The 26,681-nt window shown below is 42.6% G+C and overlaps 1 protein-coding gene across 3 annotated transcripts in view; it reads left to right on the top strand.

Moving 5' to 3' along the window:
* The window catches only part of SPHKAP (SPHK1 interactor, AKAP domain containing), a 115,878-nt gene that overhangs the window by 85,602 nt on the left and 3,595 nt on the right, over window positions 1-26,681 (top strand). For 2 of the 3 annotated variants that reach the window (XM_006119884.4, XM_006119883.4), the window contains 7 exons: window positions 1,328-1,462; window positions 5,960-6,215; window positions 6,489-10,296; window positions 16,909-17,088; window positions 21,150-21,236; window positions 24,325-24,377; window positions 24,473-24,657. In XM_006119884.4, the coding sequence (XP_006119946.3) occupies window positions 1,328-1,462; window positions 5,960-6,215; window positions 6,489-10,296; window positions 16,909-17,088; window positions 21,150-21,236; window positions 24,325-24,377; window positions 24,473-24,657 (4,704 nt within the window). The remainder of the gene's footprint in view (window positions 1-1,327; window positions 1,463-5,959; window positions 6,216-6,488; window positions 10,297-16,908; window positions 17,089-21,149; window positions 21,237-24,324; window positions 24,378-24,472; window positions 24,658-26,681) is intronic. The other variant, XM_075937622.1, reaches the window with a different exon arrangement.

Below are 26,681 nucleotides of genomic sequence, written 5' to 3'. Positions count from 1 at the left end.
AAATATGGTAATTTAAGCAAGAGAAAATATTCATGAATATAGAGAAAAGACTATAATTGAAACAAGACAAGAACTTTTTTGTACGAGACTAAAAATGTCAAAGTGAATTGAAGCACTGAATTTGTTTTATGTCAAATATTAATACTTAGTCATATCTACAGCTCGGTGTATTGCAAAGTAGCTTGTTCCCTGTAACTGAATTAGGTTTTCCAAGCCAGCCAGATGTATTATGTCTAATTTAAATCAGAGCAAGGAGAAGTATCAATACTGTAAGCTTATTTTGAAGCTAAAGGGTGAAAATGAAAGATTTTTGTATTGTATGGTAGTTAAAGCACAGGGCCAGGTGTCAAGGGTCTGGATTCTTTTCATGGCTATGCCACTGACATGCTGTGCTTTGTCATGTATAAAGTCAACATATTAACAGTTACGTCCCTCAGAGAGGTATTATGTTGCTTAATTCCTTATTGCTCATATAGCACATTGAGAGCCTGATGCAAGCGCTTTGGGGCAGGGAGCCTTATTTTGTTCTGCATTTGTACCTCACCTAGCACAATGGGGCCCTGATCACTAGCAGGGGCTCACAGTTGTTACTTCTATACAAATATTATAATAATAGAGCAAAGTGGCATTATCATTGGTCGTCTTATCTTTGGTCCCATGTCCTGTGGAAAACACATGCCTCATAGATAGTTATTATGTTTTCACATCACAGATCAGTTATGAAACCAAAGGATCTATAGAGTACCTTAAATCCAAGAAATGGATGTTTAAATCAAAGTGTGTATTAAACACATCACTGTAAATATACATTTGAAATTGATTCATTTCACAGGGCAAAATCCAACAGATCTTTTTCCATTAAAACTCCTTTTGATTTCTTGCTAATCTTAAGCCTGGGTAGGAACTACAAGATTTGGCCCATAACATTATTATTGAATCATTTGTATTTTACAGATTAACTCTATATCCAGTGTTCCCATTTGCTTACAAGCTATTCCTACACCATATAAAGACCAAGAATGTTCATAGGCATGGGTACTGCACTACTCTCTGATCCCTAATGTCGTCATGTCCTGGTCATCCCTCTAGGGTAGTGTAGGGATATTTGCACTGCTTCTGCTGTAACTGTTTAGTACTTAATAGAGGACTTGAACTTTCAGTGCTGCCAGTTGTATTTCTGGCATGTTCTGAGAACTGAGTTCCTTTCAAAATGCTTTCAAAAGGAATGTCCACAAAAGTGTCCTTTACATGGTCACGGATGCAACAGTGACCTCTGACTGGGATATGGTAGAGTGCTGTTATTTCAAACATATTTTTCCCATTGCAGAGATTGATCAGTGTCTCGCCAAATCTCCCAAAACTTATCAGCTCGATGAATGTACAACCACCAAAAGAAAACGAAATAGTCCTGCTGAGCGGATTAACTTCAGGAAACCTTCAGGCTGATATTGAAGTTTCCCAGGTAGGTGCTGTAAGCTTATCTTTAGGAACACATCTCAGCCATTGGGGATAGTGTGTACCATCCAGAACCTTCAAGCACGGAGCCAGAGCGAGCTTTAGAACCATGCAGCTGCATCCACATAAAAAGAAGCAGAGTTGTTTTAACACCATTTATGCAGCCTCTTAGTTAAAAGCCCAAATCAGAGGTGAACTGGGGGTTGAACTGAAGTAGGAAAGGGTGGAGTCTCTTTTCCTCCAGCTCCTATCTATAGCTGGGTGAGTGTTAGTACTGCTGTAAGTGTAGTAACTCAAACACTCATTCAGTACCCCCATAGCTCCTACTGTGCATCCTCCTGAGAAGATAGTGACATCTCTTGTTCAGGATCAGTGCCGGCCCACATTTTGGCACCTGAGGCGGGGTGCTCAAATGATGCCCCCATGCCTCCTTTTCTCCTGCCTGCATGTTATGTCTCTTGTGCCCTCCTTCCTCCAGCACAGCACTCTACCATGTCTTTTGTGCCCTCCTTCCTCCAGCACAACACTCCACCATCCATGCATCTAGAGCAGAGAGAATACATATGCACCAACAGCAGACAATTTTCTACACTCTGGGTCCTAGTGATGCCCTCCCCTTCCGAGTCTGGCACCTGAGGCGGCCGCCTCAATTCGCCTCATGGTAAGGCCAGCCCTGTTCAGGATCCTGCTTCCTGAAACAGCATGGGCCAGAAGGGCAGCACAGACAGAGCAGGGGAGAGGAGAGCATTTTAATGCTTCAGCATTCATGGTGGGGCAGGGGAAAGGGAAAGGGGGACTTTGGGGCAGAGCTGCTGCAGATTTGCTTTTAAGTGAGGTCTTGCTCCTCCCACTGGCCAGCTACTCCAGCTGTGCTCCCTATCTCCCTCCCATCAGGCTTGTCTCATTATGCACCCATGAAAGGAAAGTATAAGAGTGCTTTAACATCCCATGGGCTAAATTGTGTCACTTACCTATGGGTGCATTTAACTGCAGAATGGGAGAGTCTGACTCTGAGAGCTTTTAACCCATCAGCACTTGTCCCTGCATCAGCCTCTGTACAACAGTAAAACTAATTGATTAGTTTCTCCAATTAATACTTCAATACAAAAGTAAAGATCAGCATCCAACCCCCTCATTCTGCTGACTCTGCCAATGATTTGCATGCCAAGAATTCCAGCACCACATGTGGAAATGGAGCAAAAATAAAATGGTAAAGGTAAATTAGAGCAGTTTTTAAACAGAGATTTCAGAAGTGTAGCTACTTATTTCATTGGCAGATTTTTTTTTGTAGTTCTACATGATTCTCAAGACTTTGAGCCTTTATGTTCATACCTGTGCCAAGAGGAAAGGATGAAAGTAGCTCAATAAATTGGGCTTGATTCTGATCTCATTTATCCAGGTTTAAAACAGAAGACATTTCCTTAAATCCATGGAGCTACACAGGTGTATCTGTGCAAGTAAGATTAAAATCAGACCAGGTTATCTTCACTAATCTGCATATGCCTGAGAAATTAATTTGTGTATATAAATATTCATGAAACTGGTCTTGTGACCTCTGTTACAAAGATTACTGCATTTTATGTCCTACTAATTTTATGTCCTGCTGCTTTTTAAAGACAAAATTGTTCTGTTATTGAATTTACTTGCTGTTTATACCTAATGGCTGCATTTAAAAACATAATGGTACGGTTCATGTTAAGTACCAAAGAGCTCCATGGTGCCAGTAAGGAGCAGTGAAGAGTCACATCCCTTCATAGGAGTGCCTGGAGGCCCCTGGAGATCTGAGAGTCTGGTGACCTTAATCCAGTCTTCAGTATTCAAGTAAACAAGTGTTCACATCACAAAAACAGACCTGGCACCCTTGCTGGGAAGACAGGGCAGGGACAGGAATGGAGGCTGACCTACACTTCTCACCTGAGATGTGTGCTATATCTGTGTCAAGCTGAGGTGAGGTAGCATTGGCATCAGGAAGCACTGTGCTAATTCTGTCCTTGCAATATTTATCTATCTTGGAAAAGGATTTCAGGTTTTTTTTTCACATGCATTAAATTTACACACACACACACACACTCTCTCTCTTCCCCTTCCCCCTCCCATTTTCACCTTGGTTGTTGTCTGTTTCAACTCTTGACCCTTAAACACTAATAGAACACTGCAAATTGTACTCTGGGGACATTTGCAGAGGAATGTTTATATTCAAATATACATCGAGTGTGTTGTGTAAATTTCATGAATACATTTTATTGGGTTTCATAATTAAAAAATTAAAATAAAAACAAAATAACCTCACATTTACATTTTCAATATATGTTAGCAGCATCCTATTTAAGTAAATTCTTTACTTCATATTTTTATATTTTATATTTTGAAGTACAGGCAGTCCCCGAGTTACATGGATCCGACTTACATCGGATCCCTACTTACAAACGGGGTGAGGCAACCTCGCACTAGCTGCTTCTCCCCAGCAGACCAGGGAGACGTGAAGCTAGCCCCCCCCCCCCCCCCCCAGCAGACCAGGGAGACGCGGAGTGGCTTTTCTCAGCAGACACCTCAGCTTGAGAATAAAGGACTGAGGGAAGTGAGGTGTGGGAGAATAAAACTGAGCTCTGGAGAAATGTTTGGCTAGAGTTTCCCCTACAATATGTACCAGTTCCGACTTACATACAAATTCAACTTAAGAACAAACCTATAGTCCCTATCTTGTACGTAACCCGGGGACTGCCTGTAATACATCTTTAATCTTATTTACTGTTTCACATTACCCTGTTATTTCACATTTCTTCATAGTACTTGTATTAAATCAGAATTCAATGATAGCTTCTTAGCGACAAGTAGTCTCAAAGCTTGTGAATCTTTTGGTGCCCTCTTGGGCTCTTAACAGTATTCATGGAGTTTATCCACTGCAACATATGTGTAGCTAGAAGAGAAGAACAGGTGGGTTAAATGTGCTATTACAGTATAGCACCAGTCCCAAGTCTTTTGCTCTTAGGCTACGTCTGCATTGGCAAGATTTTGCGCAAATACTTTTAGCGCAAGAGTTTTTGCTTTTAAAGTATTTGCGCAAGAGAGCATCTATACTGGCATGTGCTTTTGCTCAAGAGATGTGCTTTTTGCGCAAAAGTCATAGGGCTTTCTTGCGCAAGAAATTCATGTTGCCTTTTACACTGGCCTCTTGCGCAAGAACACTTGCACAAGAAGGCTTATTCCTGAGTGGGAGCATCATAGTTCTTGCGCAAGAAGCACTGATTTCTTACATTAGAACGTCAGTGTTCTTGCGGAAGAACTCGCAGCCAGTGTAGACAGGTGGCAAGTTTTTGCACAAAAGTGGTTGCTTTAGCGCAAAATCATGCCAATGTAGACACAGCCTTACTTATCTTACAGTGGTACCTAAAGTCAGTCAGGACAGGGCAATAATTTTCTGTACGAATACCTAGACAAAGTTGAAGAGCTTTCAGGCTAAGGCCCTCATCTTGCAGTCAGATCTATACAGGCTAATTCCTTCAATCACAAGAGGTCCAGCTGAAGTCAAAATTGAGGACAGAAGGTCCTGGATGAGAACTTCAAAGCTCTGTCACAGTTTTAGCTCTGCCATTGACTCTGTGTATGACCTTGGGCAAGTCAGTTAGACCCAGAATTTCAAAGTTATTTTGGCACTTAACTCCTATTACATATGTAACAGATATCTGAGCTTTCTGGGTATCTGGAACCTATGAAGATCTGGGCCTTCATCTTTCTGGATCTGAGTTCTCCATTGTATAATGGGGATAATAGCATTTCCTTTTCCTCCACCCCTATGTCTTTTGTTTAGCTGGTTTAGTGCTTCACTGTCTTTTACTATATATATAAATGCACAGCACTTAGCCCAATGAGACTGAAATCTAAGTTGAGGCTCCAAGTACTACTATGCTATGATACTATGCTATCATAATATAAGTAATTAATATGCTGCTTTGCACAGGCACAAGGCTAAGGGTGAGAGAGAAATACAGTGTATCTATGATTTTTAAATTTTGTATTTTAATATTATAATAGGTAGTCCCCCTCTCCAATTTCACTGAAAACTAATCATCCACAAAGCTGACTTCTTATAAGCAGCATAGTAGAAATGCTCTTGAAGAAGAATTTAGAACCCACACAAATCATTACTTAAATATTTGAATAACATTCAGAAATGTGTGTATCTTAATAATGGAAAAGATGGCTAACTTTGACCTAGTCCAAGGCAAATAGAATAAGAAACTGAATACAGAATAAGTAATTTGGTAACTTTTTTTTAATGGTTGTACTACAGCAGGATGCTTTCTTATCCCTGATTTATGTAAAACACTTTTGTAATTGAAAATGTCATTCCAAATATATTTGGCATAAATGTATCTGCACAGTATGTTGAAAACCTCTAATTCACAAACTTTATTGCTTTTTTGCTTTTTGATAAAGCTTTGGGGCAGCGTTTAAAAACCCATTTTCAATTAAATAACTGGTTGATATTATTTTTCCCCTCTAGTGTCCTTGGCTGGCAGATGTTTGCTTAGTTCAGTGTGCAAGGGGGAACAGAAAAAACAGCATAGGCTGCATCATCTTTGAAATAAACAAGTTTCTGATTGGACTGGAGCTTGTGCAGGAGAGGCAGCTGCAGATAGAAGCTAATGTCTTAAAGCCTGAGGATGATACAAACTGTTCGGTGTCCTCAATAGAAGAAGATTTTCTCACAGCATCTGAGCACCTTGAAGATGAAAATGAGGCTGATGAATATAAACATGGTAAAAGCAATGTAACTGACCATAATTTTGTTATTGTTTATAGTTATAGGGTGTTGCAATGCAAATAGCACTTGATGTTAATCCATGCATATATTTAATTGCAGTTTAGAAGAGGGATAATTGGAGGGATACAAATCAAGAGATAGGGTACATAGTGTTTGTACAGTAATTGTACATCACTACACATTGCTTTAATATACACTCACCTTTTAGAAAATGACAACTGGTTATATAAAGGCTAAAATATTGGTGTGTTTTTTTTTCTTTTAACAGGTCATGAAAATGTACATGTTACAGAACCTGCATCAGATATTAGAAGGCATACAGGAAAGGGACTTGAGAATCTTCACTGTAGGAAGACCAGGTTGCCATTTGTCCTTGATGACAACTGCTTTAATAAGGAAATCTTAGCTTCCGCTAAAAGCTCTGCTTATTCAGAAGAGGCACTGAATGTTGTGGCTGAAGACAACATCTTACTCACTGCAGATAAATCCATCCAGCAACTACAGTGGAAGAATGATTTAGCTGGAAGAGTTAGATCATCCCCTAATACTAATAGCCTGGAAACATCTCCAGATGAGGCTGAAAAATCCTATCCAGTGTGCACTTCAGCAGATGTATCTTTAACCACAATGGCTAAGGAAGAACTAGCCTATCAGTGTGACACAATAACAAAACACAACAATAAGTTAGACACAGAGGAACACACAGGTGAAAGGAAACCTCATCCTCCTTTGCAAAATGAGCAAGCAATGACAGGTGAATATGCTACAAATTTAGCAGAGTCTGTTCTGCAAGATGCATTTATTAGATTGTCCCAGTCTCAACCCACTTTTACCAAGGAGGCTGCTATTAGCATCTCTGTAGGAAATTCCTTAAGTTCAGCAACACGTACAACAGAAGACGCAATGTCCCGATCATGGAATGAACTTCCAAAAATTGTCATAGTTCAAAGTCCAGACAGCTGTGAAAATACATCAGAATGGGCAGGGTCTGGTTTCCCACATCTGTGCCATTGGTCTGAATCAGAAAGTTCCACTGAAATTTCAGAATACCTGCAGGAAGAGAATCCCAAAGGACATGCCCAGAGCGCACTGGAAGTAGCTTTGGCTTGTGCAGCCACAGTTATAGGAACCATTTCAAGCCCCCACGCTGCAGAAAGACTCAAAAAAGAACAAGAAGCCACCGATTCTAAAAGCAAAACAGGTGATAATGATGAGGAACAGATAAAATCTTCACAAGTACTTGATAACTGTGCAGGGATGGACTATTCATTTCCATCTGCTTTGTGTGGTATGACTCAAGTAGCAAGTGCTGTAGCAGTCTGTGGTCTTGGAGAAACAAAGGAAGATAAATACCCTGTAACGTCAAGTGGACTTTTATCTGCAGCTGAGACTTCTGCAGCTATTACCCTTCATTGTAGTATAGCCATAGGAAGCAGCGTGGAGAAGTTGAACAATAGCATTGCAGAGGCATTGCTCAAAGAGGCATCCATGATTTTGACAAAGCCAAATACATACAGAAACGTAGGGGACTTTATGGAATCGATAAATGGAAGAATTATTGAAACAGCAACAAGGCCCCGAATTTCACCTCTTGATGAAGTAATTTGTGATGAACTCGCCCAAAACGTATCCAATGTTATACTGCGGCATTCTGTGGATGAGGTTAGGAAGAAGAGACAGCTACACTCCTGTTCAGACAATAACTCCGACTTCAGTACACGCGATATGTTTATGGAGACTACAAATGAACTGCTTTTTAATGTGATATATTTCACATGCAAGAAGATGAGAGAGATTGCACAGGTTGGTGAGTGTTCACCTATCTTCTCCGAGGACTTGGACAGATGGAAAGTAATGGAAACAGAAAACCAAGCAACACAGACAACAGCTACTCAAACATCACAGCAAGCCCCAGATCACTCCAATGAACCATTTAGTACCTTTCATGATGTGAATGCTGGCAAAGATCTGGTAACTGTGACAAATGCAAAGAAAGATAATAAGGAGGAAGGAGTGCCAGATGTCCTCGAAAGTGCCACCGTGCATTCAGACCTGTCGTGTAGTGTCAGTGGGAATAACACACTGGTTGCAAAAACATCCCCCAAGAAGAGATATCTGACAAAAGCAACAAGAGATTGCCACAGATCCCCATATCAAAGCAAGAAAGACCTCAGGTCTTTTTCAGACAGAGAAAACACACTTATGGTCAATGAATGCAGACATGGTGCCCAAGAGCAGTTATCTTCTGATGCCATTGACACCACAGAAAACCAGAGCACACGGAAGTGTGATGCTGTGCTAAATAATGAAGTCAAAGTTAGCATGTCTCTGTTAGGTAGTCACGTCTTACTTCCTCCTCCGCCTGTACTACAGGTAAAACATCCAAGGGATAAATACTGTGTAACAGATTTTGCAGAAGAACTGGCAGAAACTGTGGTCTCTATGGCCACAGAAATAGCTGCCATTTGTCTTGAAAACTCAAATGGTAAGCAACCCTGGTTCTGTGCATGGAAAAGAGGAAATGAATATCTAGTAACCCAGAGTCTATCATGCAGAACTATAAAAAGGAAGAAGGACTCACAGCCCAATGGCTCAGTTATTAGGAAGCACAGACCACCTAGGCTTAGTGAGATCAAGAGGAAAACAGATGAGCATCCTGAACTGAAGGAAAGACTGATGAACAGAGTAGTAGATGAATCCATCAACCTTGAAGATACTCCAGAGTCTGTAAGCATCTTTGCAAATGAAGTGGCTGCTAAAATTATGAACCTAACTGAGCTATCCATGGTTGATAATGTCTGGCAGGGTCCGAACCATCCCAAAAACAGATTGTACTGTGAAAGATGGAGCCGGGCCAAGGGATCCAGCTGTGAGAGCATACCAGAGGAGGATTTGGATTCCAAAAGAGCCATCAATACTTTGGGTCCAATGAACATTTTAAGTCAGCCAGGAAGTCAGACTAGTTCTGTCTCCAAACAGTCTAGTTGTGAAAGTATTACAGAGGAATTTTCAAGGTTTATGGTGAACCAGATGGAAAATGAAGGGAGAGGGTTTGATTTATTACTGGACTACTATGCGGGGAAAAATGCAAGCAGCATTCTAACTTCTGCCTTGCAACAGGTAGCCAGGAAAAATGGCCATCTCAACGTGAGGCCAAGCTGCCCATCCAAACAGTCTAGCACAGAAAGTATCACAGAAGAGTTTTACAGGTATATGCTAAAGGAAATCGAAAAGGAAAATAAAGATGAGATTTCTTCCATCAGGAGTTCAAAGGACTGGAGTGGCAGCTTATTACCACCTTCTCCACGATCATCATTTTGTTTTAGACAATCCTCTATGCCTGACAGCAGATCATCAGCTTCCAGGCTAACTGTGAATGCACCAGTCAAAGCCAACTCGTTAGATGGCTTTGCTCACCACAGACACCGAGATTCTTTAAGTGTTCAGCAGGTCAGTGCTGTGTCTTCTTCAGGTCTTTGCAAGTCAGACTCGTGTCTATACCAAAGATGTAGAACTGACCAGATAACAGACATGCTGATTCATGAGACATGGGCAAGCTCCATTGAATCTCTGATGCGTAAGAACAAGATTATAGGAGATAATGCAGAGGGGACAGATACTGATCAGTTACCCAGTGACTCCCCTCTGCACGTAGAACAATATGCAAACAGACTGGCTGCAAATATTGTTGAAAGTGGGAAAACATTAATTGTCATCCATCAAGATGCCTTTGACGATACAAACAGAGAACATGTAGCAGAAAGCAGATACCTCCCAAGTGTGACTCAAAGTCAGTCCAAACCCACAAAGGACAGAATAAATTTAGATGAGAAAAAGGAACAAATCACAAATCATGGATCCCTCCAGGGAAGCCACATAGGTTCGTCTGCTTTCCTGAGGGAAGTGCCTTTGATTCAGATAGAAACTGATCAAAGAGAAGAGCTGAATAAAGACTTAGAGCCTTTAACTTCTAGTATCATCCCCACTGGGGAAACTAAGGAGCATCTAAACAAAGAAAACCCTTCATCAGCACACTCTGGGAAGCACGTGGTATCAAGCTCCATAATAAATACCAGGTAAGTGACAGAAAAAGATAAGTCAAGACACTGCTTTCCTTTCAACCTTTAACAGTATACAATGGTATCTGGGAGGGGTGTGCTAGATGGGACCTACCTTTTTCAAATATATTGGAGATGAAACCCTATTACAGCCCCCAATGAAGGAAACAAATTGAAAAACAAAATACACTCCAAAATTACCTATGTGCATAGATACCAATTATACTACTGAGGTCCACTTCTGACAGCATGGGACACATGGAGCTGAATTCTGACTCTAAGCTGGTTTATGCCTGAAAACCCAAGATGGGAAAAAGTGAAAAGTTTGAACATTTTCAATTTGGCATAGAGTTCACATTGTCCTTGTCTTCTATACTTTGCGTCACAAACAAGGCCAGATCTAGGAACATGTATTTTAGTGTGGCCCTTATTGGTTCACCTGATGCCACTCTGCCTTCTCTTCTGTTCCCATTAATCCAACCTTAGGCAAAATCACCTTCACATGTGGTCATGCACAGCTGGCTAACACCTCCTTTTGTAAAAACAAAGGGCAGGATTTGGCCGTGAGCTGTCTTTTTTGTTCTTTCACATCACTAGTTATCTGTGTGCCTGAAAAGGAGAACTAGATCTCTTAGAACTTGATATTCAGCTCCACGATTATGTGTGTAGGGATGGGTACCTTGACAAACCTAGGACAGGAAAAAGTCCTTATTGAGCTGCAGATCTTGATTAGTGAAATGAAAAGCTTGTCTTGGTTCATAGAAGTGTGATTTTCCCTCGATTGAAGAATGCTAAATCTGCTACTGTCTCAGTTGAGGTTAAAATACAGTCCTGCACAATCCAAAGGTAAAGTGTCTAATTTTAGTGTACGTTGATCCTGCTTTCCCCTGGCAAAAAGACAGCTGTAGAATTTATGCCAGTAACACCTCACAGAAACAAAAAATTGTGTGGCAGGAATAGAGACAGTGTGCAAATGTAGGTTCCATTCACTCAGTTACCAGAGCATTGTTTGCAAAAACACTATTGGGACCTGGGTTTTGCAAAGTTGGCCTTTAATAAAGTCTTACAGTGGAAGACCTAATTATTTTCTTGCCTGTCCAGAATCAAAAGAAAGACCAATCACTTATATGAGTCAGTAGAATTTTGCAAGGCTGTCTTGGTGTAACAATTTGTATGATGACTTAAATGCTCAAGAGTTGCTGAATAGAGGGATTTTCTTCTACTGATTTGGCTCTGGATTTCAGGAAACTCAGAATGTCCAGAAGCCTGTATCTTTGGTGATTAATTTCAGCTGGAGTAAATTCAGGGCAGCTAACTACTTACTCTGAATACTCCATTTTCTGCAATAGGTTATGCAATGTTTTGACCAACTCTGTCTACTCCTTCTGTATAGCAAAGAGGTTTAAAGCACTGGACACCGAACTATTATGAATATCTTGGTGGCTAATCCCCTCAGCAAATGTGTGCCTGCTTCTGATATGCTAAAGATATTGTTTGCTTTTTCCTGTGTGAAAGGTGGGTAGGCCCAAACTAAGGATGTAAAAAAAAATATAAAATATTAACCGTGTAACCGATAAAAAGTTTATCAATTACATGGTTAATGAGGCTCAGCTTCCAGTTCCCGGTCCTGTGGCCACAGCAGGCCTAGCTGGGCTAGCACAGCCCCCCACCCAGGATGCATTGTGAGCAGGAGGGCCGCTCAGGCCAGCCTGGACACTGGTTAACTGTCCAGGTAAGCACCACCTGATAATGGTGATGCTTACCAGGTAACTGGTTAACCATTTACATCCCTAGGCCAAACCGGAGCTTTGCAAGGTTCCGCATGAAGACAGATGTGGGGATTTTGTGGCTTATGTAGCTCATCTGTGGTTGTAACAGAACTGCTTAATAGAAAAAGTAATAGGAGACCTTGGTTGAAATCCTGGCTCCATTTATGTCGATGGAAAAAATCACAGTGAGGCCAGGATTTCACTTCTCATCATTGGGGATAGAGGGGTCAGTAAGCTTTCAAAGCCTAGACATGTAGGAGGGGTCATTCAGGGCTCCCCACACAGGCAGGTGGGCGCCATGTTACTCTTTCATGGTGTGGAAAGGGGGTGGGGAGAAGATACCACTGGAGCTGGGGAAAGGAAGATGAGAGAGCAAGGCTGTGTGCATCTGCACACTTTACATGCACTTGGGGGCAAATTCTAGTTGTGTGCATAATGTTTTCATGTAGGTAGATGAACTGAAGGATGAGTTGACTTACCTTCTGTTGTCAAACAAGTATGACCTGATCCATCTGTGCCTTTGGTGAACTATTCTTGATGTGGCCATGTGCATGCAGTGGTGGTATTTATGAAACTGAGTGTTCAGTACAGACATTTCATCCCGGGCATTCCACCAGGGCACTGAGCAGCATGGTCTCCTTGTAAAGAATTAGAGGCTGTACAAACCTTGAATGACCCTCTGTGGAAAGAAAAGAGAAGAACGGCTGAGGTTACATGACTGAAGTATTCCTCTTTCAAGTTTACTTTTACTCTGTTTAAAAGCAACCAAAAAATGCCATTGTTGTTTTGCTAACGTTTAGTACCCGATATCATTCTTTAACAATGTCTTATTTCACTTTCAGTTAGTTCATGCAGAGATGGGGAGAAAAAATAGTGAGGAAAGAAATGGAGCATATGATAAGCTGGGAGTAGTAGGGAGCTCCTGTGTAGAGAATACATTGATCCCAATGATGGATCCACACACAAAACGCCGTATGATTCCAGTGGACTTTCTCTGAGAGGTTCAGAGCCACACGGAAAGAATGGTCAAGCTAAAATGTTGCACTTGCAGCATCTAATTCCTTAATGACTCGAAAAGAAAAAAAACGCTCCTCAGTGATAAAAACTTGGGAGAAGGATACGTTTAGGGCTAAATATCGGGTGCAGCTGACATGGCAGCAGAAGTGAAAGTAAGCAGGTGTGTCCTAGTGCGCAGCTCCAGCAAGAGCTGGCTGAGCAGCAGCAAAAGCCAGCAGGGAGCTAGTTAAAGAGCTGGCAAGGACCCAGGTTGCAATAGGACAGTACCTGTAAGAAATGTTGTTACTTTCACTGCTGCATGGTAGTAAAGGGTATGCCTTACTGCCACATTACCTCGTTGTTCAGCAGGCTAAATGATAATGGTGAATGCTTTTGTGCTGAAAGGAAGAAAGAGTATCTACATCAAGGTGGGCAATAAGCTGGAGCTGGCTTGCCATTGTTAGCTGCTTGCAGTCCTCTCCTGCATTACCTGCACATTCGCAGGTACGGGCGCTTGCCATTCCTGTTGGTAGAGGAGTGCTGTCCCAAGTCCAAGGGGACTGCAGGAAGTGACACAGACCGGGTCACCACTTCCCGCAACTCCCATTGGCTGGGAATGGTGATCTGCAGCCAACGGGAGCTGCAAGTACCCATACCTATAGAGGCACAGGTAGGGAAAGTGGTGGAGCTAACCCTGGCAAACCACATCTGGCCCACGGGCCAGTTATTGCTCACTGCTGATCTATAGGTGTGGAACTTCCTTGTGGGAATGGGGAAGCTCATGAAAATAAGGTCCATTTTTCCGTGTACAGACCCCCGCTCATCCTACCTACAAACAACACATCCCTGTAGGTACAATATCCTCAGCTCTCTCTTGGTGCTTGCAGTCATTTCTTTAGATCTCGGAACTGAGAACAAAGTACTCCCTTTATGGAGGTCTCACTTATTAACTTCTTTTACAGAGTACAAAAGCCTGCTCTTTACTCCCTTCAGCCCAATGCTGATAAGCTTCCTCTCTCTAGTTCAAGAGTCCCCAACCTTCCTCCCAGGGCTGAGGTTAGAGTTCAACAGACTCACCCTGTTCAGATAAAGAGTTCACAGCTCTCCTAGGACTGGGTTACGATTCAGTTCAGCTGTAGTCCTCAGCCAGCTTCTCCTCTTGTTAGCTGATCTGGCAGCTGCATCCCTTATAAGGCTGAGCTCTGGTAGCCTGCTGTGGCCAGATGTTCATCAGTCAGTCAGCTGCCAACCAGCCACCAAAGCTTACAAATAGGCCAAGATGATTCGTTCTTCCTAAAGAAGCCTGGCATGAGTACACTGGCCCCTGACTACTCTTAAAGGGTTAATGACCTGACCAGTCAGCCGCAAAGTTCATTTGGAACCAATCAGCAGCCAGTATTGTACAGTGTCGTGTTAAATGTCAACTATTAAAATAATGAAGAGAAAGTTTAATAAAAGCTTTGAGGACATAAGGAAACTTTCTCTGGTTGTTTCATTTAAAGTAAGATGATTAAAAGCAGCTTTTTTTCTTTTGCAGTAAAGTTTCAAAGATGTATTAAGTCAATGTAGAGCTGTAAACTTTTGAAAGAGCTACCTTAATGTTTTGTTCAGAGTCACAAACATTTCAGAGATATGAAGAACTTCCATTCCCAAGCTGTTCACAACTCTAAGGTTCTACTGTAATTTTGTAGATGCCGGAACTTGGGTTCTCAAGTCCACCTCCCAGTCCCACGCTTAAGAGCTCAAACTTCAACCAAACTGTAATGTCTATGCAACTATTTTAGTGCACAAGTATGAGTCCTGCTACCACAGGTCCGTGGACCCAGACTGGGAGGTTTGATCCTGATGAAACATAAACATTCACAGTGGCTTGTGCTACCATACAGTCTTCTGTAGGCTTACACTTATGCAAGTAAGAGCCAAATCTTTGCCTTGTAATTATTCTATTGATGCACAAGCCAGAACACTGCTCAGCTCGCCTTCCCTATATTCTGTTGACTCTGCAGTGCTATACAAGGAATAAAAGCTTGTTTAAAGTAAGGCAGTATGACTGGATACACAACACGGAGCAGCTCTGTAAAGTGCAGCATTTCGAAGACATGTTTCAGAGTACTGCTGCACGTTGAGCATAAGGATCTGACACAGTATCCTTCAGAAAATTTTCCCCTTACTTTCTGCTGTACAATGCACTGTCAACCCATCTGTCCAGACAAAAGGTAGCTGGATTTCAATGACAGCATGAACAAATAGTTAGGGAAGCACTTTGAGATCCTTCATGATGAAAGGTGCTATTGTTTATTTTAGTTCCTTATTTCATTTTCTATGAATAGATTTAATGATTTCTTAAAGGTTCAATGTTAGATTTATGTCTATGTTGTTTTGAAATAGCCAAATTTTGGTCAAAAGTTATTGAAAATTTGCTAGCTACATTTTTTTTTAAGAAGGATGTTTGCAATGTAAATAATTCAGACGTTTTTAAATTAAACATGAAGGAGAACTTTGGTCTGTAGCACAGTCAGTAGCTAGAATGTGTATGAGATGGCTTTGCACAAAGCATCTGTACTTTCCGTGTCAGAATGGATTAGGGAAAATAACGTATGTATCACATAAGAGCATATTCCTCTTCCAATTAGAGGTCCTCCAGAGACATTTAAGAGGAAATTGGACTCACATTTGAGCATAAAGTTGGTATCTTTCAGTTCTAAATATATTAATAGTGTTTTTATCAGGCATGTACTACACTTCTTTTCAGGGATTTGTATTTGGCTCAGATATGTATGTCATTTTTAATACTTTGTGATGTCTAACGCAATCATTCTTTTTTACTGTTGCACTTTAAGAAATTTAACACCATTCTTATGCAACTGGAAATGCAAAGGATGCCTCTATACTGCAGGGCTTAACTTGAAATAAGCTACACAAATTGAGCTACGTCAATTGTGTATGTTATTTAAAAATAGCTTATTTTGAGATAGGGAGCATCTACACAGCACTTATTTCAAAATAGATCACTCTTCCTCCTACTTCTCTTATTTCTTGTACAATGAGGGCTACAGGAGTCAGAGTAAGCAGTCCTCCAGCTTGACAATATTTTGACACTATTTCAAAATAACCGCCTGCAGTGTAGAGGCAGTCTAAGTTATTTCAGAATAGTGCTAGTTATTTCAAAGTAGTGTTGCAGTATAGACATACCCAAAGAGAACAAGCATCCTTAAAATACTTACTGATAACAGGATTCATTTGTTTATATTTTCAGAGCACTGTACAAACATGAAGTGCTGTCCCATATAACTGCCAAGAATTACTGGTATTCTAAAGGCATACAAAGAGATGTGTCCTTTTCATCCGGTGATGCCTGGAGTGGACGTTAGCTGACATCCCTTTTCCTACCCAGCCAAAGGACATATTTTTACATGCAAGGGTTTAAATATCCAATTACAATTAGGTCATTATACTGGCCCATCATTTGACAGCTTTAACATTTATGTGATGTGGCATTCCCAAAATAATGCAATGGTTAAATGTTATGTTTTATAGTAATGAAAGCCATTTTAATGAGAATCTTAGACCAGATTTTTAAATGATTTTGTGTAAGAAGCAATAGTCTAGCTTCTGATCTCACACCATTTTACATGGGTGAACATTCAGTTCAATGCTTGACTTCAGTAGACTTACTCTACATTTATACTGAATGGGAGATGAATCAGTTCCACAAGTATCCCCAAGAAAGTACATCCAGAAACTGACATACTCTGTCCAGCTGCTGCTTGGCTCTTTGAAAGCTTTGCTGTGCCTGAAGGCTGGAGACTCCAGTTTAAACACCTGTATTTTTCACTTACCATATCAACAATACCTTTGCTTGCAGTGTTGATACTAGAAGCAAACCAGATGCTGAAATCATGGTGGAAACAAAAACAGCTGAAGACTTTCCAAACCCTCTCAACAGCAGCGATGAAAGCACAGGCAGCTGGTCCCAGCTAGTTAATGATGAGGACAATCCTGACGATGCAAGTAGCTACTTGCAACTCAGTGAGAGATCCATGAGGTATCTGCATTCTATTTGTTTGATGTACAATAAGGACGAATCGCCAAGCTCAAGATTTGACGGTTATGTGTTAGGAATGTGAGATATGACCAAGGTGTAATCAGAACGTACAGAAAGAACTAGCTACCGAACATGTCTTCTGTTTTGCAGTGCATGTGCTGGTTCTTAGCCAGGCCTTTGTATGCATTTGTCACTAGAAACCTACACAGAAAGAACTACCCAACCCCAAGCAACTGAATAATTCCCCTACTACAAAAGGACCACTTGACAAATTAATCACCATAAGCCATGAATTGTTTTATCTACTGCTGCTTGCAAAGATGCTTATTTTGGCATCTTCTTGGCTAATTTACATTTTAGGATGTTGTACAGAGCTCTCTATTGATTGGGATAACCACAGAGTAAAATATTAGGGCTATTTTATGACTGAGCCCATATGGGTACACAGGAAATTTCTTCTTTCCCTAGAGTCCCTGAATAGGGATAGCTTTGATATAGCTACAGGGAGAAGAAGGCACAGGCCAGCAGCACTGGTGACATTAGTGTTCCCTGTCCCTTTTATACCCACACAGCTGATCAGCATAGAGACAGCAAATTCTGAACAGATGGCAGAGTTTCTGCTATATCATGCCCTTTTCTGGGTTAGCAGGTGCAATTGTGACTGACTAACAGCATCATTTTTCCTGGGGATTGCCACTGTAATGCTCTACAGTCTGCACCCCTCCCAAGCTCACACTGTCAAAAAAAAAGTCATCTGGCCCTTAGAGTTTATATACATTGCTATTAATCTGACTGGCCTTAGCCCTTTACAGATTTACTATTAACTAAATGAACTCGTAAATAAAGCTAATTTTCTGGCAGCTAGCCACCTCACTCTCCTGAGCATTATGAAGACAAAGGTGAAAGTACTATATTGGCGCGTGGAAAAGCAGAGTCTAGTAGTGCGGGTTAGTTGAAAGAACGTTGAGCTTGGCTATGTATGTGAGTTTGAGCGAATGTGCAACTCATTATGTACATAGGCCCAGCCTTTAACAAATTCTTAAATGTGCAAAAATTAATATATTGTGCCTTCTGGCTTTCCCCACTGAAAAATCAATGCAGCAGCCTATCGCTCACTAATCATTGACACACTGACTTTGTAAAAGTTGATGGCAAGAGGTATACTCACTACTTTGGTGTGAGAAACTCTGTAGGGGTATGCCTACACAGCAAAGTTATTTTGAAATTACAGCCGTTATTTCGAAATAACTTTCCTAGCGTCTACCCAGCCAAACCGCTATTTTGAAATGAATTTGAAATAGTGGAGCTCTTATTTCGAATGTGGTAAACTTCATTACATGAGGAATAACGCCAAATTCGAAATAGCTATTTCGAAATAAGTGCTGTGTCGACACTTATATTGAAAGAGAAGGCCCCCAGCCCTTCCCAGGGTGTCCTGCTGGCCTCTGCAGCCTCAACCAAGAACACTCCTCTCCCTCTCCCTACTCCTTAAAGGGGTAGACTCTGGCCACAATGCCTGTGCCAGCTCCAAGCCTGCCAGCCTAGAGCCAGCAGTCATTGCCCCTAACCCAGTGGCCCCAAAACAGGAGCCAGCAAGCCACTGGCAGCCAGCCCTCCACCGCTCCCCATGAGCAGTCTGCCAGCTCCTAGGAGGCTGCCGGGGCCCGGAAAAGGCGGGCTCCTACCTGGTCCATGGTGGAGATCATGGACCTTATTCAGGTTTGGGGGGGATGCCTCCAACGACCATGATCTCTGCACTAGACGGAGGAACACAGCTGTCTATGGCAGGATAGCTGCCAGCCTGGCCACCAGAGGCCACATGGAACCCAGGAGCAGGTTTGCATGAAAATCAAGATGGTCCAGCGAGACCCCCCAACCCTGAGCCCTGAGCTTCCCCTCCCCTTTCTTCTCCATGCTTCCCCCTTCCAGCTCCCTCCTCCCAGGTTTCTCCCTCCCCTCTTCCACCCTCGCTTCTCCCATTTCCCACCTCCTTTCCTCAGTCTCACCAGAGTTTCATTCCCTCCCCCCCCAGTTTTGTTAAATAAAGAGAGTTTGTGATCATGAAAATACATGTATTTTATTTGACATCAGAAAGGGGGAGGGGTAAGTGGAAAGATGTGAGGGAGGAATGAGGCACAAGCCCCTAGTGGGGCAGACCAGGGAGACTCTTAGTGCTCCTCGGAGTGGAAACTCTCCCGCAGGGCCTCCTGGATACTGACAGCCCCCCGATGGACCTCCCGGATGGCAGCCTGCAGAAAATGCAGCCAGGCTCGCAGCAACGTGTCCACGAGAAGCACCAGAGTGCCCAGGGGCAGCTCTGGCTCCATGTTGCAGAGTGCTGTGGTGTCCCGAGTGAGGGCGACCAGAGCACGCAGAGACAAAATGCTTTGCTATCCTTCACTGAGGTAGGCAAGCAAGCAGGGAAAGCTGAGAACTGGCTGTCTGGGGAGGGGGTCCCTTTAAGCACAGGCCTCAGATAGCCTCAGGCAGCAGCCACACAAAGTAACTCCTGAACTGATGCCCTGCCGGACCTGGTTCTGGCCGGCCTTTAATGCGATTTAGCACTCAGTGTGGACGTGCTATTTTGAAATAGCAAACAGCCATTCCAGAATGCATTTTGTGTGTAGACATGTTATTTCTAAATGAGCTATTTTGAAATAACTATTCCAAAATAAGATGTTTCAAAATAATGCTGTAATATAGACATACCCTAGGAGTTTTAGTTGAAATAGACTGGTTCAATTTCAGCCCTGTAACATAGGATCCATTATTAGTGTTAAAATGCACTGGGGTCAGAAAATACACAGCATCTTGATTATATTATTATGTCGCTAGCATGATAATCTAATTCATGATGGTGTCATGTGATGAACCAGCGTCATCATATCCAACAACCTGAGATGAAAAGATTTATTCTTGCAATGTAACTAAAGAGAATGCTTCCAAATATTATTGCTCCCACTGAATAGTGGTCCTGGTTAAAATCTCAGTCAGTTTCAAGCTGACCAGGAACATAAAACAGATTGTCACTTGTGATAGGGAAGGGTAAAAAGCCTGTTAAAAGGGAAAAGTGGCAGCTGAGACAGGGCAGCTGCAAACTAATTAAGGGCCAGGTGAGCTGAATTAGGCTGCTACAGGGCATCTTTAAAAGCCTTCCTTAGGGCGGAAGGAGAGAGAGTGGAGGAGGAGGAGGAGCAAACAACCCGGTGAGAAGGAAACTCAGAGAAGCAGAACAGGAGGAACCTCCAGCCCTGCCAAAGGCTGCAGGGGGCGGTGAGGGGCTCGAGCAGGAAGTGTTGAATGGCTCCCTATCCCCATGGGACTAGAAGAGGGCTTACTACTCAGCTGTGACTGGCCCAGGATTTCAGCCCAATACACTATTCTTTATGCTGAGGGCCAGGAAGGCCCATGGCTAAAACCTCTGCATGTGAGAGGCCCGTTGTAGTCCCCAAAGGGTGAGATAGTGGACGGAACAGGGGTTAGGGTCCCAGGAGGGGACTGACCCAGTCACACACTGTATGTATGTGTTCCATCAGCTTCCCAGCAGTGTTCATATGTGATTTACTGCACTGAAACAATTTCCCTTCTTATGGTTATGGAGTTACCCACAAAGTAAGTAGTGCCTACCCCATCATGTTCAGAGGTATATGAATCTCTGCAAGTGTATCCAGGACATCTCTAACTGCTTGATAGTTGTGCTGTATGAGAATTCATGCAGCTTGTTTCCTGTGAAAGGTTAGATGTTGGACTAAAATTCACATATCACTGCATAAGCCAGTAAAAAGATTGGGTCCACTATTCTTTTTTTTCAGTTTAGAGCATCACTGGATGCATAACTCATCTAGAACTATTGTAAACATGTCAGTATCTTTTTTTCTTGGGAATCATTTGTTGAGCAAGACTGGGATAATATGCCCTGGTTTTGTGTAACCTGGATTCAAAGCTGTAAATCTGTAAACCAGCGGGCCATTTCATTTATTTTTCTTTGTACATTAATTAGAAAATGTATGGATCTGTGATAGTGCAGATTGGCACTAATATTTAAACTTTTGATTTGTCAGCAATGGCAACAGCAGTACCACTAGCAGTCTTGGCATTATGGACCTGGAAATTTATCAGGAAAACATACCCTCTTCTCCTATGATTAAGTAAGTAGCCACTAAAATGAAGTCTAATATTTAGAAACATCATTCCAATTTCAGCTGAAAATCATTTATTATCCAAAATGTGCCCAAACCCCTGCTTATTAATACTTCTAACTCTGTGTAAGTCTTTAGTCTTAGATAAATTCACATTCAGGTACCCTTATGCAGAGTGACAGTACTAGCCTATGGTTAGGCTGTTCTTGGTGGTCATCTTGAAGGATATATTTCTACCATGTCCTGTGTTTAAACGTGGAATTAACTAAGTTATTAACTTCCCACTACATAAACACTGCCTTAAACATAAGTTTCTCAAAGGCTTTTCCAAATAGCAGTTAAGACCAGTACAGCAGAGTCAATTAATTTAAGCCAGAGAAAGAGAAACCATAATATACTTTACAAGATGATGCATTAGCCCAAGACACTCTTTATCCACTGTCTATGGGCATGATTCTACCAAGCTTGCTCAAAAGCAATAAAGTTATAAAGAGATGTGCAAATGCCTGCATAAAGATTCTAGTTCCCTGAAACATGGTATAATCTACTGGAAAGTGATAAAATGCGGTGGGATAATTGTAGAAATTAATATACTGTACCATCATGCAGAGAAGACGGTTACTTTGTGTAGTGGCTGATCCCAGAAACGCCACTCAATCCCCTAATGGATCCCAAACCATTTTTAAATCATTGAGGATCTAGCTTCTCCTGTGAGTCAAAGATTCTGACCTTTCTGATATAAATATAGATCAGTCATCTTTCTGCAGAATCAGAATCAAAAATATTCTTTTTCAGCTGTAGGCTGAGGATGGTAGCGATAATAAAACATTTACGCCTTTCTGCCAACACCATAGAGTGCTGGCTGCTGCCCAGATGCAGTGCCTGTAGAACTAAGTGTTCTCGGTCACTAGCCAGCTATTGGTGGATTTATCAGATCTCAGAAAAGAAACGAAATTCTGGGAAGACAGAGGTGAGGAAAAGCAGGAAAAGCTTGGCAGTCTGTAATTACAGAAAGCACAGATAAGACATAGAACAGTTTAATATTGGAATGGAATATTTAAGACATAGGGGGGCAAGAGAGCCTCCACAGGATTAATCCCGCCTGCAAGGGGGGTTAATCCAGCCCGTGGCCACCCTGCTGCTCTCCCGTCCCCAGGCAAATTGAGGCCTAGGGACGGGGAAGTGCCTGACGTCTCCTTCTTTCGCCCTCCCTCCCCCCTGACCCGCCAGGGATGTGCAGCACCTAGAGTGAACCACTGGCTGTATTGAACTGCTAGTGGTTCACTCTAGGCACCATGCACCCCGTGCAGGGTAGGGGGAAGGGGTGAGAAACTTTGCATGCTTCCCTGCCCCCAGGCCTTGATTGGTTTGGGGGGAGGGGGAGTGCCCAAAGTCTCCTACCGCTGCTAGGGGCACGCAGCACCAAGAGGGAACTGCCAACTGTTCAAAACGGGGCAGGAGGCAAAGACTTCACACATTCTCCCTGACCCCAGGCCAAACAGGAACACAGAAGTGTCCTGGCCCTGGCCTTGCCCCTTCTCGGGCTGCCTAGGGCCACTTCAACACCCACTCTTGATCTAAGAAGATTTTTTATTGTAGATTCATGCTCATACACATATGCCAAGGTACTCACGATAAACCACACAGTGAACACTGCCATTTTAACTTTCCCCTGTATGTGGCAGCAGCTCATATATATATAATCTTGCTTCCAAGTAACATTTTAATTTGAGAGTATGATTCTGCAGACTTTTTTAGGGGGATGATAGTAGTTCTTCCAGCCAAATGGTACACATGCACAATCTCTCTTAAGTACAGGTTGGGATCCTATATAAATCTATACAGCAGACACTAACTCCCCACTATAAATATGAAGTGACTGTAACTTTATCGGATTTACAGCCTTCTGCAATAAGCAGACAGGTATGACCAAAGCTGTGCACTTTTGCAGCCACTCAGGAGAGAGTCACATGCTGTCCAGCTGATTAGCAGAGTGCCCAAGCTAGGTTCTATTTCTCTGCTGGTGGTACACATTCAAACATGCATTGGTGCACATAAAATTATTCTGCACATGAATGAATATGGATGAAAAGATTAGAGGGAACATTGGTGTGGATCTACTCTTCCAAAAAGGGAGGGAAGAGAGCATGGGGTTCTGTGACTCTAAATATGTAGTGTCCCCTCTGCTGTCTACCAGCAAATGAAATAAGGACCTCTCGAAACTTTAGGAAAATATTGCAATAATGCAATTATCAAAACAGAGCTGATATGCTAAGAAAATGACAATCATTGAAGGCACTTGCTTGTGACAGGCACAAAAGGAAAGCAAGATCTAAAAAGATGCAGCATGGGTGGAACATTGTAATACATGGCCTTGTCACAAGACATGTTGTTTCTTATCACAATTACACAATGGCAACAATAATGATACACTGATTTTCATGAAGTGTTATGTACAAGGCACTCTGCAAGCAGTATGTCATACTCTAGTGAAAACACTGTGTGGTATGTACCCGGAGCTGCATCTCCCCCCCATATTACCATTTTTGCAATGTTAGGGTATGTCTAGACGACATGGCTCCATCAACGGAGCCATGTAAATGAGCTTTCTAGACATAGGGAAATGAAGTGGCGATTTAAATAATCGCTGCTTCATTTACATCAAAATGGCCACCACGCTGTACCGATCAGTTGTTTGGTGGCAGAGCGCGGTAGTCTGGACCCTCCGTGGTCAACAAGGGAAGCCCTTGTCGACCGCCCTGGTAAGCCTCATTCCACGAGGCATAACGGGGCAGTTGACAAGGGCTTCCCTTGTCAACCGCGGAGCATCCAGACTACTGTGCTGTGCCGCCAAACAGCTGATCGCCACAGCGCGGTTGCCATTTTGATGTAAATGAAGCAGCAATTATTTAAATCACTGCTTCATTTCCCTATGTCTAGAAAGCTCATCTACATGGCTCCGAGCCATGTTGTCTAGACATACCCGTAAAGATTAAAATTTTACATAAGACAAAATTATCACCTCAACTGTAAGGAAATAATGCTTTATTGTTCCTAATATTACTAACAACAGGTTTTGTTGGTGTTTGTTTTTAAGTGAATTAGCTGAAGAAGAGACTTTCCCTAAAGAACAGCCAGAAAACATAGAGGGTAAGTTGAAATGAATCAGTTGTGAGATAGACATTTTACTTGGTGTAGGGCTTTTGAGGTGAATACCCGTAACTGCATAGTGACTACTTTTTCAGAAAGTACTTCTGGGCTATCAGTGGGAACAGCCAATGATCAAAAAGACTTACTGGTGATCAACTTTGACCTGGCGCCAGAGTGTCCGGACACAGAGCTACGAACCACTCTTCAATGGATTGCTGCTTCTGAACTTGGAATACCAACCATCTATTTTCAAAAATCTCAGGAAAACAGGATTGAAAAGGTAGTATTTACAGCATGGGGCATGACCTTCAGCTAAATAATCTCTGAACTGTAAATCAGAAGTATATAACAACGATGAAATTCCTCAGCTGGGGGGAGGGGGTCTTACAGCTGTTACATGTGGCTGAAAAGAAGTCACCACTTAGCATTAGACCCCTCAAATAGAGTACCGTGCACACTAGCGAAGCAGATTTCACCTAATAAGGTCTGCCATTCCATGGCATGAAAGTGTCAGTTGCATGAATCAGGACAGTGTTAACAAAAAAAAGGCCATTCGTCAGGCTATTCTTGGACAGAACCAAGCCGTTACATGGAGTTTAACAAGTGCCATGCAAGGTCTTAGTCTCCACTTAAGCCAGTTGAGCAGAATCCTGATCCCACTGATATCGATGGCAATCGGAGCAGAATTTGACATGGGACATAAGTAGTGCATAATACTCCGTAGGGACCTCATACCTGGTGATGAATTTCACTTCCAAAAAATGAAAGAGGGTCTTGTTTACAGTGCTTGATTTAGCATTGGTCGCTTGATAGTGGCTCTACACCAAGGGTGGAGAACCTAAAGCCCAGGGACTGGATGCAACCCCAGGCTTGCCTGGATCTGACCCTCAAGGCTCAGGGCTACCCATGAGCATTGAGGAGCCTGCACTGGCATTCCAGCCCCTCCCCCACTAACCCCTATGGGGATGGAGCACACAAAATCTACTAGCCGGGCCCCTCTAGACTCTGGTGTGTGAGGGGAATGTGGGGAGTGTCTTTCTGCCTCTCAGTTGGGAGCTACGTCAATGAGAGGCCTTTCTTGTTTGGTTGGTTGTTTAGTTTTGCTTCACATTTGTGTCTAGCTCCTGAACTGATTTTTCTGTGGGTCAGCAGCCCTCCATCCAAATAAGGTTCCCCATCCCTGCTCTACTCCAACATTGAATCTCCCCTATTCCGGAGCCACACTGCTTCAACCCCAACATGTTAGAGCCACTTCATACATGACTGAGCTTGTGATTAGATGCGCAAGGACCCCAGGAGCTATTCCTGCAGATAGGAAGAGTTGGAGCACAGTTCTGTGCAGAGCAGAGCTCCTTTTCCACAACCACCCACTTAAAGAAATTCTCCTGGGGCAGGTCCATTGGCTTTATAGTCCCTTTGTTTCAGGGGGGTTAGTCCCTCTGTTAGTCTGTAATCGAAAAAACTTTAAAAATAATGAACAGTCTTGCAGCACCTTAAAGACCAACAAAAAATGTAGATGGGATCCTGAGCTTTTGTGGGCACAACCCACTTCTTCTGATTAATCTCTTTGGGTATGTCTACACTACCCCGCTAGTTCGAACTAGCGGGGTAATGTATGCATACCGAACTTGCTAATGAAGCCCGGGATTTGAATTTCCCGGGCTTCATTAGCATAAAGCCGGCTCCACCATTTTTAAAAGCCGGTTAGTGCGAACCCCGTGCCACACGGCACGGGCTAGATAGTTCGAACTACGTAGCCATTCTGATCTATCTGTACACCTCGTTCCACGAGGCGTACAGATAGTTCGGAATAACTACGTAGTTCGAAGTATCTAGCCCGTGCCACGTGTAGCTGCGCGGCACGGGGTTCGCACTAGCCGGCTTTTAAAAATGGCGGAGCCGGCTTTATGCTAATGAAGCCCGGGAAATTCAAATCCCGGGCTTCATTAGCAAGTTCGGTATGCATACATTACCCCGCTAGTTCGAACTAGCGGGGTAGTGTAGACATACCCTTTGTGTTAGTGAAGCTGCAGCACAGTGAACACTTGGCCCTCCAGTGTTCAAATATACAAGAAAGCATAGAGATCTACTGTTTACTCTGCACAATTCAGAGGCTTTTCTCAAGTCTTTTATAAAATCCATAATGGCTTATCCTCTGAATATGCATGTTTAAATTGCAGCAATCAGCTTTCCACAAGAGTACCTACGCCAGTTAAAAATGACAGTCCTTCAGGACTGAGGCTTTAGCTACAAATTAAACATCACTTTTGATAGCCACCGTTATGAAGGCATAACTATCTTTAG

Source organism: Pelodiscus sinensis, chromosome 10, assembly GCF_049634645.1.
Source record: "Pelodiscus sinensis isolate JC-2024 chromosome 10, ASM4963464v1, whole genome shotgun sequence".
NCBI classification, from domain to species: Eukaryota; Metazoa; Chordata; order Testudines; family Trionychidae; genus Pelodiscus; species Pelodiscus sinensis.
This window is presented reverse-complemented; position numbering and strand designations above follow the sequence as displayed.